The 17,349-nt window shown below is 36.2% G+C and overlaps 1 protein-coding gene across 1 annotated transcript in view; it reads right to left on the bottom strand.

Annotated features, from left to right (window-relative positions):
• Window positions 1-965: 965 nt before the first annotated feature.
• Window positions 966-17,349, bottom strand: part of LOC129807735 (transcription factor atoh8) — a 31,446-nt gene continuing 15,062 nt past the window's right edge. Inside the window, exon 2 of the mRNA XM_055857187.1 lies at window positions 966-4,775. Within this exon, the coding sequence (XP_055713162.1) occupies window positions 3,883-4,775 (893 nt within the window). The 3' untranslated portion in view covers window positions 966-3,882. The remainder of the gene's footprint in view (window positions 4,776-17,349) is intronic.

The raw sequence follows: 17,349 nt of genomic DNA, 5'->3' as shown, positions 1-17,349 counted from the left end.
TGCCAAATAATGTTTTGAGGATTATATTTTCAACTAAATATGAAGCATGTCTCTTAACATTCCGATCCGGGGTACTCTTCCCTCATGTGGCTACTATTTCGTGTTTTATTTATTTTTGTGGGATCTGAAGCTTAAAAATTATACAGAATTTAAGAAAAATATACCATTTGTGAATTAAAATGCTCCATCCGTTAGTTAATCATCTTAGGTTGGAACTGATTTTTTTAAAGTATTATTTTCGTATTTAGCAATACTTCGAACGTTTATATGCTTAACGTGTTTACGGTTAAATAAAAGTTTAGACAGGATCAAAGGCATTTGTGATAAGAAAAACCACAAATATCTTAAAAGGTCAAATAATTTTTCTGTTTAGAAGAATTCTCGATCTTACCTTTAATCCTTGGGCTAAACATCTGACTGTAATGTACAGACGACTCTTTCAAACTTACCTCTTTCAATAATTTCTAACGTAGTTTTTCGTTAGATGCTAAAGTTCAGAAATCAACTAATCGCAACATACACCAATTATCATCAATTTGTTGAAATTTTTCGTCATCAAATCTGGATGTCGCAGTCCGTGTTTCTCTCATCGCTCCAAAGATCTCTTTCTGCGTTCAACACATAATTTTTTTTTTGTGAAAATCTTTTCAGCCCCAGAAAAAAAACCCTGTGAATAAATTCTTGAGCTATTCCGAGTCTGCCGCGAGCCGCAAATTGACAAATCAAACAATTATCACTCGAAATGATCATAATTTAATACCACCACCTTCCTCTTGCATGTGATCCCAGACAAAAATTCACTCGCCTGGTCTTTATTTAATTTTCACCATGAATCACGACTCAATCTGCTGAAGAATCATAATTAAAAATTAACACCTCCAGGGCGGATTGTGCGATGATGACGAAGAAGTTGAAGCCAGAAAAAGGAAAAAAAAACGACGTGATGATAAATAAAACATCAACAATTCAACTCTTTCAATGTGTTTTTTCCACTTTTTTATTTTTAGGCAAATTTTATCACAAAAATGTTGGCGATCATATCTCTTTCAATCGTCATAAATTACTTATCTCGCACAAACTACAAACTCTATTAAAGGTTTTTTCTTACACTTTTTTTTATTCTTGTATTCTTCATTTTTGTTTTCAAGAATATTTATTAATTGTTTATACAGTAAGACTTCTTAATATTCAACGGATACACCAATAAAAATCTATGCGACTGAATGAAAGTTTGTCTATTTACACAATTACTCTTCTTTAAATATACTCAGGAAGACATTTAAATTTGCGATCATTTTCGTATCTACGCAATTTTAAGGAAGATGCGAATGATTTAACATAACCTAATTAACCTTTTCTTGATCAATGAACAAGGACATTTAAGTTTATTTCGTGTTGAAAAGCCTTGCTAAGATAAGCTCTCTTGGACTGTTTTAAAAATCTCCTATGAAACTCTTAATAAGTTTTTGAAGAACCTAACCTCAAAATATCATCATAACCTCAATTAAAATATGTTTTGTAAAGGGAACTATTTTCAATTTTCCCATAGAAAACAAGAGTTTTTGGTTATTTTCCGCACTATTAGGAGATTTTAAAAAAATTCCAGTCTTCTGTTTAGAAACCCTCCAGATTGAGGTTATGTGAAGATTGTTTTAGTAATTCAAACAGAAAGAAAAAGAGATAATTTGATTAATATTTTTTCTTTAATAATTTAGAAGCTTTATTTGGTTTAGAAAGTATGCAGACTGCTATATTTAAAGATTATTAAGAGTAATTTTAAGGTAATTCGGAAACATAACCTCGTTTTGTGAAATGATTTTTTTTAATCTTGGAAATATTGCCACAGTTACAAGTTGGTGTAATTTAATAATCAACTGAATCAATCAAAAATATAACACCCAAGTTAAAGGGTTGATCAATACGAAAACTGTCCGGATTTGAGGTTATAAATGAATTTAAATAAGAAAATACCAACAATTATCCAAAAAATTTAAATATATAAAACGATTAAGACCTCTATTCTGTCACAGAAATCATAGAACACTTTAATGCAATCCTGGTTTTAAACTTTATGTAAATTCTTAATAAAACGCATAAAGTGAGGTTATGACATCAAGGTTGAAGATGCTTAACAGGAATATGGTTCATCCGTTGAAAAATGATAACAAGTAAATTATCTTTGGACTTCTGTTCGATCAGGGTTGTTCTAAAATATCTCTCTTGGTGCTCTTCTTGATGAAAATGCATTAATAAAACGCAAAAAGTGAGGTTATGTTACCAAGTTTGAAGTTACTAAGTATGAAAATGGTTTATCTGTCAAAATATTTCAATAAATAAAGTGTTTTAAGACTTCTGTTCAACCAGGGAAGTTCTGAAATATATCCCTTGAAACTTTCTTTGATACAAATTCTTAATAAAACGCATAAAGTGAGGTTATGGCATCAAGATTGAAGGTTCTAAACAGGAATATAGTTCATCCGTAGGAAAATGTTAACAGGAAAATTATCTTTGGACCTCTGTTCGATCAGGGATGTTCTAAAATATCTCTCTTAGTGCTCTTCTTTATGAAAATGCATTAATAAAACGCAAAAAAGTGAGGTTATGTTACCAAGTTTGAAGTTACTACGTGTGAAAATGGTTTGTCTGTCAAAAGATTTCAATAAGTAAAGTGTTTTAGGACTTCTGTTCAACCAGGGAAGTTCTGAAATATATCTCTTGATACTTTCTTTGATAGAAATTCTTAATAAAACACATCAAGTGAGGTTATGCCATCATGGTTGTTGTTACTAAAGATTTCATTAAGTAAAAGTGTTTTAGGACTTCTGTTCTACCATGGAAGTTCTAAAACATCTGTCTTGATGCTCTGTGAAAGGATTCTAATCAAATACATAAAATGAGGTTATAATATAAACAATTCAATTTTGAGGTTAGAATTGACATTGTCAGTCACAGCAGTGAACCATGTCAATATTTTGACCTTTAAAGCGTTGAAGGAATCCTGTTTTTAGTTAGGTTAAATCGCTTTTTTTACATCGCATCGCCACGAAGAAGATCGCAAAGTTAAATAACTCCCTAAACTTTCTATTTACAAGATGCATTTCCCAGGACGTTGTCCATCCTTCATAAAAATAAATTTTAACACTTTGAAACATCCTCAATATATTTTTTTGACCAAAGAATAACTAAACATCAAAGAAATGGAGTAAAAAAAATAGAGGATAAAAAAAATTTGACAAAAAAATAAGATCAACAGAAATAAAAATGGCACAATGTGTGATAAAATGACCAAATGACAACTTAGAATTAATTTGTACTTGGACTATTAATACGCAAAAAAAAGCCACACACTCCTTAGGCAACGTTTCCATCTTTTTTGCGAAATATGTCGTGATTTTAACCTGCTGAAATGATTTAATACTTAATTGGAAATTACCTCTGACTGAGTTCAAAAAAATGGGTGAGAAAAATGGAAACGTGACCAAAATTCATCAAAGTCTGTCTCTCTCTCTCTCTCGATGGACATTTTCTTCACTGTGTTTCTTTCATCACCTTAACTTCAAGATTAATTAAAACAGAGATGTGTCGTGGACAACATGGACATCCAACGGCCTTGCAATTGTATTGTCAAGAAGTTATCAGATTATTGAGTTTATAATTTTTCACTCTCGAGCACCGATTATTGTCACGAGTTCCTCTTCGGGACACTTCGGGAGATTCCTTTGCAAAATACTTCAAATTTTTGACAGCCAAAATTGAGGTTAGAGATTTGATTTATGGTGTGGTTTTTTTGACATTTGAAATTGAGTATAATTTGGTAGATTTTGCAAAGTGTCTCACGTTGGCCCTTCAGACCGTTTCTCTTGTTACTGCGTGGAATGGATTCTATTCATCCTTCTTCTTCCGGAGCTTCCCTTCCGTCTGAATGGTTTTCGTAACGAGATCCACACAATCATCAATTGACGGTTCAGAACCATCCTGACTGTAGTCCATTCCAGCTACTCGGCTAAGAGTCAGGATGTAGGAGCAGGCTATCCTGAGGACGGAGAGTTTGGAGAGTTTTTGAGTGTGAGAGTAGGAGGGAATGGCACGTCTGAGGGTGTCAAAAGCGGCTGAGATCGTGTGAACTCTTGTCCTTTCGCGTGCATTCGCCTCAATTCGCCTCTCTCGTGTCATGTTCTTGTAATTTCGCTGCTGCGCCTGCGAATTCTTTCCCCCACTTGAGCTTCCTGCAGCATAACTCCCCGAACTCGAATCTTCAGCTTCCTGTTTGATCCTTCGAGCTGAAGTTGATGTGACTGTTTGGGTTTTCTCTGAGGATGTCTTCTTTGCCACCAGGGCTAGTGGTTCCACCTGATCATCTTCAGTTTCTGGCGCCCTATGGAGTGTCGTGACAGCTGGATGCCTTCGGAAGATTTCCGCTGGATCTACAGGAGGAGGACATGGGACACAATCTCCATTGGCTGCTACAGAAGCCCATGGTCTAAAGGGATTCTTTGCATCTGTCTTGACTTCCGTCTCTTTCATTTTCTCCTCATACCGGATCCTCTTTTTAATGGGTCCTAGTTCTGATTCCGATACACATCGCAGGGGCTCACTGCTCTTTCGCTTGTTCTTCGGTAGACAGATTGGAGTGACTTTAACTTCTACGGAGTCCTCTGAGGCATCAGTGGGACTTCGTGGTGCCTGAGCATGATCGGTGAGTGTATCATCTTCATTCTCAGAGCTGCCGGAGCAGAAGCCTGCATCACGCTCCATTAGCGACGACATTGAGGCACCTGCAATGTGAGGAAGTGAAATATTTAGCACTTTCTTGATTTAAATTGTGGGATTCTTAGAAGTTTTCAAGATAAGATTGAGAAGTTGTGTGACGAGGAAGTTCAATTGTGACATTCCAGAGCCGGAAAGTGTTTTAGGTTAAGTTTCCTCTCGAAATATACGAACTTAGAAGATTTTTTTTTAACTACCTTACAATCTGTCTATTATACATGACAATAAGTAAATTCAAAATTAATTTGTACTCCATTGCAAGAGTGTTTAAAAAAAACACATAGACAACGAAGGAACAGACCAAACACCTGTACGCTTCAAACCCCGGAAAACACAACTAATTAAATGATAATATCAAAATAATTTAGAACAAAAACCCCACCTACGAGAAAGGTCAACAGGATCGGTCCTTTTCAAGCAACGATAAATGCTCCTATTAAATAGGTTTTTGGCGAGACTATTAGGATGACTCCCAATCCTCTCCTTGTATCGACAACTAGCTTCCTCGATTTCATTTCTGACCATTCTCACACCCAGGTCGTTGTGAATAGCGATATTTCTAATGTATCACGGAGTATTGACTATATTCCGCAATACCTTAGATTGAAAATTCTGAAGAACGCTCAAGTTTGAGTTGCTGGTCGAACCCTAAAGTTGGATACCGTAACTCCAAATAGGCATAAGCACCGCTTTGTATATAAAAACTTTTGCAAAAGTTGATAGTCTTGAGTGTCTGCCAAATATCCAGTACAAGTGGTGCCTCCAATTCAATTTCTTGTCTAGATGCATACCTAAGTATCTTACACTATCGCTTCTTGGAATTTGAATACCGTTTAAAAATACTGCAGGACACTGCCTCTTCTTTAGAGTAAACGTGACATGTGAGGATTTGGATTCATTAACCTTAATATGGCATGTTTTGAGCCAATCTTCAATTAGATGAAGATGTTCCTGAAGTTTTCTCAGTGTTCGGATTAATATGCTTTGAGAGCAAAGCCGTATCATCGACGAATGTCGCCATAACCACCTGATCAGATTTTGGAATATCTCCAATAAAAATTTGATAGAGGACTGGCCCAAGAACACTGCCCTGATGAACGCCAGAACCAATTCCATGTTCTGTTCTCCAAGTAGGACTTAAAGAACACATAGTCCTCATCAGTAAGAAGACACTGAATTTTTATGAGTATAATCCCTCGTGCCACACTTTATCAAAAGCCTGTGCGATATCCAGAAAAACTGCGCTACACAACTTTTTTCTTCAAGAGATGACTGAATTTCTGCAACGACTCTGTGAACTTGTTCTACGGTGGAATGACCCGATCTGCAACCGAACTGATGATCCTGGATAATTTTGAGTTTTGTGAGTAGAGGTCTAAGTTTCTTCAAGATGAGTTTCTCACATAATTTGGAAAGGATTGGAAGCAGGCTTATTGGGCGATAAGATGCGACTTTCGTATTATCTTTGCCAGGTTTTGGAACCATGATAATGGTAGATGTCTTCCAAGCAGATGGGAAATATCCGATCCTCAGAATTGCATTAATATAGGTGATGAGTGTAAAGCCCAAAATAGACACAAGGATCGGCTTAGGGATCAGCCCGAAAATGAGGATTGATGTCGATACACTCACGGATCAGCCCATAATTTCGAAGATCAGGCTGAGTTTCTAAATTCATGAGGTCTAGTGAAATTACGGGGATTAGGCGAAAATTGCCTGTGTCTATTTTCGGCATAACACAGATGGGGGGCATTTTTTCAACATCATTCCATTATGTGATTGTGACCTGGAGCTTTTTTAGGGTTAATTTCCCTTCAAATTACGGATGATACCTCTGAGACCTTAATTGCAGGTGACGTATTCAGATAGCCTGAAAGTGGGAGTGTCGCTATACTGTCTGACTCGTTAGGTGTGAATACTTTGGTCAAATGCATAGCAAATGAGTTTGCCTTTTCAGCATCGCTTCTAGCCCATTGTTTATCATTTCTGATTGGAGGTTCAGGAATTTTCCGTTTTTTAGATCCTTTAATAGTTTTCTAAAGTGAATAATTAGTTTCAGCAGTTGGAGGCAGTTGGCTTAAAAATTTCTGAAGATTTTCGTCTTGTTCAATTTTCAATAAATTTTTTTAATTTGCGGCATAAATGGTTATAGAGCCTAGAAAGCAGAAATGAAGTAGGATCGGAGGTAGCCGAATCAAATTTAGGATCTTGTTTAGGAGAGCCTTGGATTTCACCGTGAATACCTTCCTAAAATGGCGGAGGATCGGCAGGCGTTGGCTGCTAACATGGATGTCCTAAACCCGTGATCCTAATACGGACTTCAGACCTGAGACTTAGCCATATGGCTTAACTTCTCTAATATCTTATCAGTCAAGATGTTTTGGAAAAAATTGATTTAGAATTGGATTATTAGTCAAATTAATAATTAGATTTTGAAACAAATAATTAAATCGGTTGCTGTTTAAGGTTTTGAGACCCTCGAGAACTGGGCTAAACCTCTAGTCTGAAGATGGTCTAATAGGGTTAAGCGGTTGAAAATGATGATGATGTACAAAATATGGTTTCAATAGGTCATGATACGATTTCTTAAAATGCCAATAGATGTTCGTTCGACCCTATTTTAGTTAAAAGCCAGTCACTCCTGAATAGTACGATAATCAGAAAGAGCGTATCAATTGATCTAGATTCTAGGATATCTAGGAAATCAACTCTATGCATTTAGAGAAGAAGGAAGAAGCGGGAGGCGTTCAACATCGCACACTTGACGTGCTAATTAACTCTACTAATTGACGATGCGAGGGCCAAATAGCACCAATGTCGAGTGACTATTCTACCTTGCACCTGTCCCAGTGATTCCCGACATCTCAATTTATTTTCGTGGCTGAGTGCTGAAGCATTTGAAGGCATCGTAAGCAATTTAGGTGGGTAACCAAAGTGTGAAGAATCTGTAGCCGCGTGCGACGAACGGATGGCAAATTAGCACTTGATTGTGTGATTGAGCATCCATTGAGATTGGCGATTGGCAAAGGTATACCCCCTTGTGCCCTGGGCACCTCTCTCAATCAAGTGTGATTTAGCAAAAGCATATGCACAATTGTGGCGACGACCATCGTCGCCCATATGTCACAAGGCGCAGCATTTCTCCCGCCGACGACAGCCACGATGGAATCACAGGCCTGGCGAGACGCTCACCACAATCTGGCGCCATTCGCAGCATATTTTCGCTGCACTTTGCATCTTTGCACACACACTCAAGTCACCACAGTGCTGGGTCGATAATGAAATTTTACCCACAATGATACCCACAATTGAGGTGCACGTTGGATCTTATTAACGTCAAGGATGAAGTCTTCATTAGCCAGTTGGACATTGAAGCATGCTTTCACGTGCAATATTGGCGAGTTCCGCAATTTTTTTTCTTCTTTTTTACTTCAACTCAAAAGGGAAAGGAATAATTGGAATTCCTGGATTCAGGGACAAATGGGTAGAATATAGAAGCTTAATTTTGTTTATTCTTTTTGATTAGGGTAAGTGTACCAAATTCCGGCCAGCTTGCAATTTCGGCCACCTTGCAATTTCGGCCACCTTGCAATTTCGGACACCTTTTTTGTTCCTCGAATTTCCATGAACTTTTAGATTTTACGTACTCTAGAGATTATAAAATGCAAAAGAATAACAAAAAAAGTAGCTTCGACAAACGAGATGACTTGAAAAAGATATTGGAAGAATTCCCAAAGGGCAAGGAACTATGAGAATGAAGGTGGCCGAAATAGGGCACCAAAGCTATGCCTATATTTTTATTAATTTTAAAATGTATTAAGAATGATTTTAGAGTAAATTAAGACGGTAAACTCTTTACAAGGTTACAAGCAACACTCTTAAAAAGAAAGAATAAAAAAAATCAATTTATATTTAAAATATTACATTTCAAACTTGAGACTTTGACATGCATTGCTATTGTCAATTTTCCTGTTAACCGTATACTTCATGTGAGTAACACATATGCGCAATTAAATCGTTTTATCAGCGATTAGCATTTAAAAAAAAAATCTCGTAGAGATTTCCTTAATGTGAGAACTTTGTCAAGTACATGAGGACCAGAAAATCCAAATATAATGCGCGTGTTGCGAATTGCCACGCCTCCGATTTCTTATTTCCCTTATCATGCAATTTGTCGATAATTTTCCGATTTTCGGCACTCTCACCTTTCCCTTATCACAGGAGTGAGAAAAAAAGGCGATAAAGAAATCGAATTAAAAGTTATCGCTGGTTAAATTTGCAAACCCTCAATTGTGAGATATTAAGGTCAGGTGTGCTCAGGCATTTCGGTCAATAAACAACCAACAAGAGCCAAGAATTAAATCACAAATCACAACCATTAGTGATTGAGGAATTTTTTGGCACATAAGAAAAAGCCCATCTGTGTCGGATAAGTTGTGTGGAGTGTTGTGAGTGTCAATGATCAGCATAATAAATTCATAAACGCAGTCAAAATGATTAACTCAGACGTACTTTCAACTTGTTAATCCATCTATTTTATTTTAATCATCATCTATTCGATAATAATCATTCTTGGCGGTGGCTCTGCGATTTATTTAATTAGTGACTGTGAATTTATAATAAAGATATTTCTTTTTTTTTTCTTTACTGTCCTCCACTTTTCCATCGAACATTCCAATGATTATAGGTGGATAGAGACAAAAACTTTCTGGCGCCTCTATTTGTCTCGAAAATATGCAAATTTAACGATTATATTTTTTTTCGAGGCGGATTTTTCGGTGAGCCAGAAAATGTTTTAATCACATGACGCACACGTTGCACCATCCCATGGAATTTTATTTTATTTTCTGGTTTAGTTGTTATTCACCGAAAAAATTGCACACGAGATACAGCGGGAGAAATTGCGCGAAAGATGTCTGGCAGAAGAAAGAAAATTAACACCCAAAAAGTCTTTTATTGTTTGCCAATGTTGGCTCACAATGTGCAAAATGCACCATTCGGTCGAAGGTGTTCCGAAAAAATTATCAAATTCAGGACAGCAAGATCTTCAGTGGTTTCTTTTGGCGGTGAAATCACTGATGATTGCATTTCAGCCGGTAATTTCCGGAAATTTTCGGAATTTTTCAAGTTACAGTAGAGCCTCGCTATAGGCCATATTTGGTTTCAGATTTGACACTTGGGTCGCACTATAGTCCATGCCATTTTTTAAAATTATTAACGACTTTTACTATTGAAATTGCTCGACTGCTTCCACTTTCTTTGCGATTGTGGTACTTGTCCTCGCTTTCTTCATTTTGGATCACAATTATCACAACTGCTCAACAAAGTTTGCTTAAAATATTAAAATAATTATGACAAAATTGCATGTCGCGTACTAAAAAACATAACCTAACTTAAAATCAGTGTATTGATATCAACGATCGATAAATTGTGGACTATAGAGCGATGGCCTATAGCGAGACTCTACTGTAAATTTGATTTTGAAGATCGGAAACCGTTCGGGAAGAATCGGAAAGATCGGAAATGATCATTGTAAAACCGTTATGCCTTACGCTTAGCATTTGAATTTAAATTGCAACGATTCTAAAAACGATTTTTGTAACTTCTGGATTTTTTGCAATAAATCTTTCAGAATTTCTAAATTTCTTGAAATTTTGAATGCCTTTCTGGACTAAAAAAAATCAAGTTCTTCTCACAGTCTTGCAAAAGGGTAGAGGAAGAAAAAAAAGGCCCAAAGAGCGAAGAAGCATTGATGTTTTTATGACTTGTTGGATTTTTTTATCGTTCTTCTGGTCCAGCAAGGAAGCCCAGAGTGTGAGTGCATTGAGATGGAGCAAAAAGAAGGCAAAAGATGTTGGGCTATACACTAAAGAGACTAAAGAGATGTCTGAGGAGCGAGAAAAAAAAGCGACGATCGAGAGAAAGAAATAAATGGCGTGGCGCTGAAAAAGCTTCCAGCATGGAGAAAGATCTGCCAGAGTGAATCCTCTCTGGGCAGATCAAAGGGTTATCGCCGAATTGCTTGGTCAGTTTCTTCCATGGTTACACTCCTAAAGAATTCAATGGTCTCTCTGGGGCACACGAGGGACGCCTGGAGAGAGCATTCAGCCGAGAGATTGGTATCTCGATCGCGATTGTACACATTATTGCGTTTTCTTTTGTACCCCGCAAAACTTTAGAGAGCTCCAGCAATGTTGAATCATCCCGAAGTGGCTCTTTGATTCTCTGACTCTTCAGCTTCTTCTTCCCATCCGTTGGGGTCAGGGCAGGCCCCAATGGTGGCTCAAGAAAGAAATCTATCGCAATTTACAAGACATTCAATCCGCCCACTTTCCTTCCATCTGCGCTTCATACCCGGCTGACAACCCATTTATTTCAATTTGATCGAGAAGCGATTTAAGTAATCACTGTCTTCATCACTTAACATCGTTCCTTTTAAAGTTGCAGCCATCTCTTAAGAAAATTCTAGCTAACACATTATGTACTTATTAAGTACTTACTAAGCACTTAACAAGAACTTAATTTAAAGCAACTAAGTAACACCCAGGATGTTTCTTTGGAAACCTTTTACTATTTAGTAGGTAAAAAATAGTGAAAAAATACGACAAAACTACAAAATAATGCTTCAATAACCTTCCTGATAGTCTCTAATAAAACAAAGCATTATTAATGTTTTTGATACATTTCTTTTGACGGTGCAGTATCTTTACGACAGTTAAGCAGCACATATCATAAAAGAGCTAAGGTCACTCCAGTGGGACTAGAGTAGGTAGTACTATTGAATGTGAAATTAAATAGATTGGAGCTTAGTTAATGTGATTCGAACGTTTTTAATGCTTGAAGAAATCTTTGTGACTTAGAGAAGACTCGAACCCGAGTTATAGAGTTGCTGCAGTTCGTAAGCTTTTCTTTAATCTTAGCGCTTAAGAAAGGTCTTCACCGATCGTACACTTAGAGAAATACGAAAAAATTAAAAAAAAAACTTTCCGGAAATGTTAATTTTACCCTGCATTATTGATCCGAAATCGGTGTAAATATTACCCTTTTTAGGTGTATTGGGGGTTAAAGTTACCCTTTTTTATGTTAATTTTACACTTAAAAAGGTGTAAAATTAACATTAAAAAATGTTGATATATTTTTACACCTAAAAAGTGTTAAAATTACAAGGAAAAAAGTTAATCGCACCCTCTTTTTTTTTTAGTGTAGATGGTAGATCGGTTATTAATCATGTCGAGACACTTTATTTTGTATTATAATGTAATCATTACAATGTGCTCGCATTGGAAGAAACTGCTGATCGTAGATCACCCAGGAATGCCTACCCTGTAGTGAATGCTTCTTCCGTGCTACTGAAGTTTCTTGCGCAGAGGTAGTGCACATTTTATTACGTTTTATTACAGTGAAAATGTCTTTTTCTGACATTCTGTTGCTTTGCGCCAAGCGGGACTCGAACTCACAACTGTGAGAGTCGAGCCAGAGATCTCACCTCCCACGGTCTTGCCTATTGCGCCACTGAGATCCCCGGTAGATCGGTGAGCCAGTACGAGGATAAAGTTTACGAGGGGAAGAGGTTTTCTGCCTCATGGTATAGAAAATGTGGCATGTAATGGATGAAATAGAAGAGCACGCTCTATAATGCTAGTGACCCGGGTTCAAATCTTCTTTGAGTCGACAAGATTTTTTCTAGAATTTCAACTTTGATCCCATGCTGTTTATAAGCTTTTCTTTAATTCTAGCACTTAAGGATGGTCGTCATCGATAAGGCTTACCTTGTCCGATCTGTGAAGATCATGCACAAGTGCTAGAATACTTTTTCTCGTGCTGCTTGAAAGTTTTTCTTTAATTCTAGCACTTAAGGATGGTCGTCATCGATCAGGCTTATCCTGTACGATCGGTGAAGATCATGCACAAGTGCTAGAATACTTTTTCTCGTTCTGTTTGTAAGTTTTTCTTTAATTCTAGCACTTAGGGACGGTCGTTATCCATCACTTTTACCCTGTACGATCGGTGAAGATCGTCCTTAAGTGCTAGAATTCTTTTTTCCCTTCTGTTTGTAAGCTTTTTTTTAATTCTAGAACTCAAGGATGGTCTTCCCCAATCAGATCTACCCTCTGTGATTATTGAAGTCTATGCTTAAGTTCCTTAATTAAATAAAAGCTTAGGAAAAGCACTGGAACAAAGTATTCTAGTACATAGGGATGATCTTCACAGATTGTACATAGTAGATTCGATCAGGCAAGATCATTCTTAAGTGCTAGAATTAAAGACAAGCTTAGGAATAGCAGGGGAGCAAAGGCACAGTAACTTATTTAAGGGCACGAAAAATGTTAATCAGAATGAAACAATTAATCCTAAAATTTTCAATTAAAAAATTTCTAATAAAAAAATAGCATTATTTATTGTTATGAGATCTGTCAACGAGGTTTTGTGAAAGTTCCCATAAAAATGACAAATCCGACGGTAATGCTATATTGTGTTTGAGGCTTAAGTATAAACCGATTATCACTGGTCAGCCGGGGTATAAAACCGATCTTGGGCATCTGGGCTGTCGAAGAAGAAATTGATCGAGTGAAGGCTCTTGTCAAATGCAAATGTTTACTTCCAACAGCATCTGACTCCTATTAATTATGATGGCATGAGTCGCTGGAGCACCTGAGGTGGCCACTTGTTCATTGAATTCCATCTGATTCACCTCCAACTACTAAATCACCCAACTCATTATACGTGAGACATCCACAAGAGGCTTTTCGCACTAAGTGGCCGCCAGTGTTGCCGCGCTTTTTTTTTCTTAATTTGTTGCTTCCACCTCAATCAGACGCGTTCTTACGCCATGGCCTTAAAAAATCACAAAACAGTTGACATTCTCGCAACTGGAGGCTCTTGGCAGGGAATCTTCGCCATCAAAACCAATTGCCACCAGTTCTCTAGCTACTTCCAATTCACCTTCTGGCGCTTCGAAGAGCTGCCCCAATGGGAGATCACCCAAATATGGTCACTTTCAGTTGAATGGCATAAATCAAGCTTGGGTGTCGCGGAAATGTTTCGCCAACTTCTTTTCTGATAAGAAATAGCCGCTATTGTTTTTGTCTTCCCGCGGGCTCAAGAACACGGATTTCGAATATGTTGGAAATCCCGTCGCAATTGATCAACAAGTTTGGCATCATTTTGAGCGGTCCAATGACTGATGACATGGGAATCTAGATCTCTGAATCTCGATTTTATGCATAAATCTCCCTGATTTATTTGGCTGATTTGCCATGCTAAAGCGGATGCCATCTTATGGATATTCATAAACATTTTTTGGCTAATGGATGAGCTCTGGACAAAAACTTTATTAGCTATTCTCTCTGAAATATATCGGTTCCTTGCCCTGTCTGATCAATTTTAATAAATCTTATGCGAAAAGGGGGTGTAATGAAGTTTTGACGTCATTGTCTGTAACCGTCTAGTTTGTATACACACGAAAAAATCCACTACTAAATAAATATGACCAAAAGAGATTAACTTTTGTTTTGTATCAAATATTTTAGATTAAGAAAATTTCTTGAAATCAAAATTTGTAGCGGTTTTTATAGCCTATTTTACTCTTTTGTATTCAAAATTGATTGAACTAAATTGAATTTGCGATGATATTTAAAATAAGAAGAAGAAGACAAATACAAAAGACAGAGAGAGGCGTGAATTTTGCTTCCATGAATATTTCCCTATCTAAAAAGAATACTTTTTATGCATTATAATTAACATTTTCGATAAATTTTTAAATCGTTTATTGCATTTTGGTTTAAAGTTGTAAAGATATTTCATTCTTTGTAGCTCCAGCATACCTTTTAGATCAGGAAAATTTCGTAAAATCAAAATGCACATCCCTTTCTTTCCTAAAAGTTTTGTATATGGCTATCTTACTTTTTTACACTCTTCTTCTTCTTTTGAACATCACACTAAAATAAATTTAGTTCAATCCAATTTTGAGTAAGAGAGAGTGGGATAGACTTATACAAATCTTATGAAAAAGAAAGGGACGCGAGTTTTGATTTTATGAAATTTGAACGATCTAAAAGGTGTGCCGGAGCCATTATATGTCAGGCACACCTTTTAGGTCATGAAAATTTTATTAAATCGAAATTCATAATCTGTCTTTCTCAAAGTACAGTAGACTCTCGCTAATTCGACTCTTTTAAGATCTGACAACTTTTTAATTCGAACGGCAGTTAAATTTGAAAAAAGGTTGTTGACATTTTTCGAGTTTGATTATGTTTATTTAATGAAGCAAATATGCTTAAATTTGCCATGATTTGTCTTAGTTATGATGTTATTTTGCATTATTAAGAAGTTTTAATGCAATTCACAATAAATATGAGTATGTAAACTCAATATGTGTTTACTTATGAATAAAAAAGTCGTTTCATTTCGAAAAGTTTGTCGCCCAAATTTCTCTCTAATTCGGGTGACAACATTTTGATCCCAAATGCCTGAATTTGAGAGAATCTACTGTATATTCGATTTTTCGTACTCTTCTTCTTCATTTGAACGTCAATATAGTTTATTCCAATTTTGAATGATGTGAATTTTGATTTCATGAAATTTTACTGATCTAAAAGTTGCACTGGGAGACATTACAATTTAAGATCTGTAACGGAAAAAAGGAGAGGACTTTTAGAGACCAATTTTCATAATTTGAAGCTTATGGCTCTGGCACACCTTTTAGACCAGAAAATTTCATAAAGTCGATATTCGAATCCCTTTCTTTCTCAAGTGTTTTGCATATGACTATCTTATTCTTTCGCATACCAAATTCAATTGAGCTAAATTGAATTTGGAGTGATGTTTAAAAAAAGAAGAAGAGTGCGAGAGAATGAGATAGACATCTGCAAAGCATGTGAGAAAAAAAGGATTCGCATTTTGACTTCACGAAATTTTGCTGATCTAAAAGGTGTGCCAGAGGCTTTAGGTTTAAGTATTTTGTTTTAAAAATTCAAATTTGACATAAGGAAAACGTAATTTTTACCGAGAATGGTAATTTTTATGTAAAAATTTCCTACATATCCCTCACGTTAATTTTTACAATGTTTGTAGACGTATTTTATTATAAGGATTAATTAGTAAAATGTAAAAAATTTAATTTTAAAATAGAAAAAGATTAATGGTAATATTATCCATATTTTATTAATTTTTATAAAATTATTTGAGCAATCAAAACACGACAAATGAATTAAAATTAATAAAAAGAAACTTTGACTTTGCAATCAATGAATCTGTATTCTCTCTCTCGAGAATAATTGCAAATGTCTGGTCACTTGAGAAACTTCCCAGACCGAGAAGAGTTCTCAAGCATCCAGAAAAGAAAAACAGATGGAACCAGCACAGACACCATCTTTGAGAGACGTTTTCATAGAGCTGTAAATCAAAAAGTTTACAGTGCAAATTCATCTGAAAACCGGCGTGTTGGAAACTAAATCATTTTGAAAAATGTGTCATAGTGTGAAGAATTATGTACGTTAAGTTAATGTGCAGTTGAGGGCAAGAAATAAGAAAAAAAGCGCGCGAAATCTTCTAATCAGTCAGGTTGGTGCAGCAAAAAGATACAGAGAAATGAGGCAAATTGAACCGCGAACAAGTTAGTGTCTCTGCAGGGGGCTGTGAGAGAGGCATTTTCTAACTAATTAGTCAATTAGGCATTGTGGGACACGGACAGACCATACTTCACAATCCATTGGTATTTCATCCGAAATCACCACTTGTAGGCATTTTAGCCATTCAAATAAGAATGTCGCATGGTGTTTGGATTGTGGGCAAAATGCTGCACAGGCAGCAGAGAATGGTAATTAATTGGTGACATGGGTGACGCGACTCTTTTTTTTTCGCGAACCATTCATAAAAATATGCTAATTATCGGCTCTGTGATTAATTGCGCGCGCGGATAAACTTGTTTAATCAGCATCCACGAGCAATGGGAATAGAGTCGCAATGGTGAAGGGGCATTTTGTGTGTCTGGCAAGATGTGACGACAACAGAAATTGCCCTGAAAGGGAATTAATGGGCATGGGTGTTATACCCAAGTAGCAAAGATTAGTGGATACCACATGTATATATTAAGTCAGGGAAGAGTCAATTTAAGGTCGTCTTGGATAAATTTCAAATGTGCTGAGGATCAGTTTATTACTTAATTGTTTGGTCAGAATTTAAAGGTGCAACAAGAGATGGCGCTTTGTAGTTGCTGATAGATGGCGCTCATTGGAGAGATTTACTAACGCAGACCTTTTGCCTTTAGGACCATTTAATAATGCTTCGAAAGTTTGTGATATTCAAACAATTGTTTAAAAAAAACTACATTGATTTGACAAAACAAAACAAAAATTTACCATATTTTTACCTTTTAGTTACCAAAATTATGATAAAAAATTTAATTTGAAAATTATACAAGTCTAAGCAATTCAAAATAACTGAGTTTTGGTCAGTAGAGAAAGGCTTTAGAGTTTTAAATTATGAAAGTACCGTACCACTCGATTTCTTTCCTGACCCAGGATATAAAGAAGACCATTAATTGAAAGACGTATTTTCATAGATCAGATTTTATATTTTTAT

Source organism: Phlebotomus papatasi, chromosome 3, assembly GCF_024763615.1.
Source record: "Phlebotomus papatasi isolate M1 chromosome 3, Ppap_2.1, whole genome shotgun sequence".
NCBI classification, from domain to species: domain Eukaryota; kingdom Metazoa; phylum Arthropoda; class Insecta; order Diptera; family Psychodidae; genus Phlebotomus; species Phlebotomus papatasi.
Note: the sequence above shows the minus strand (reverse complement) of the source record. Positions and strands in the feature narration are given on the sequence as shown.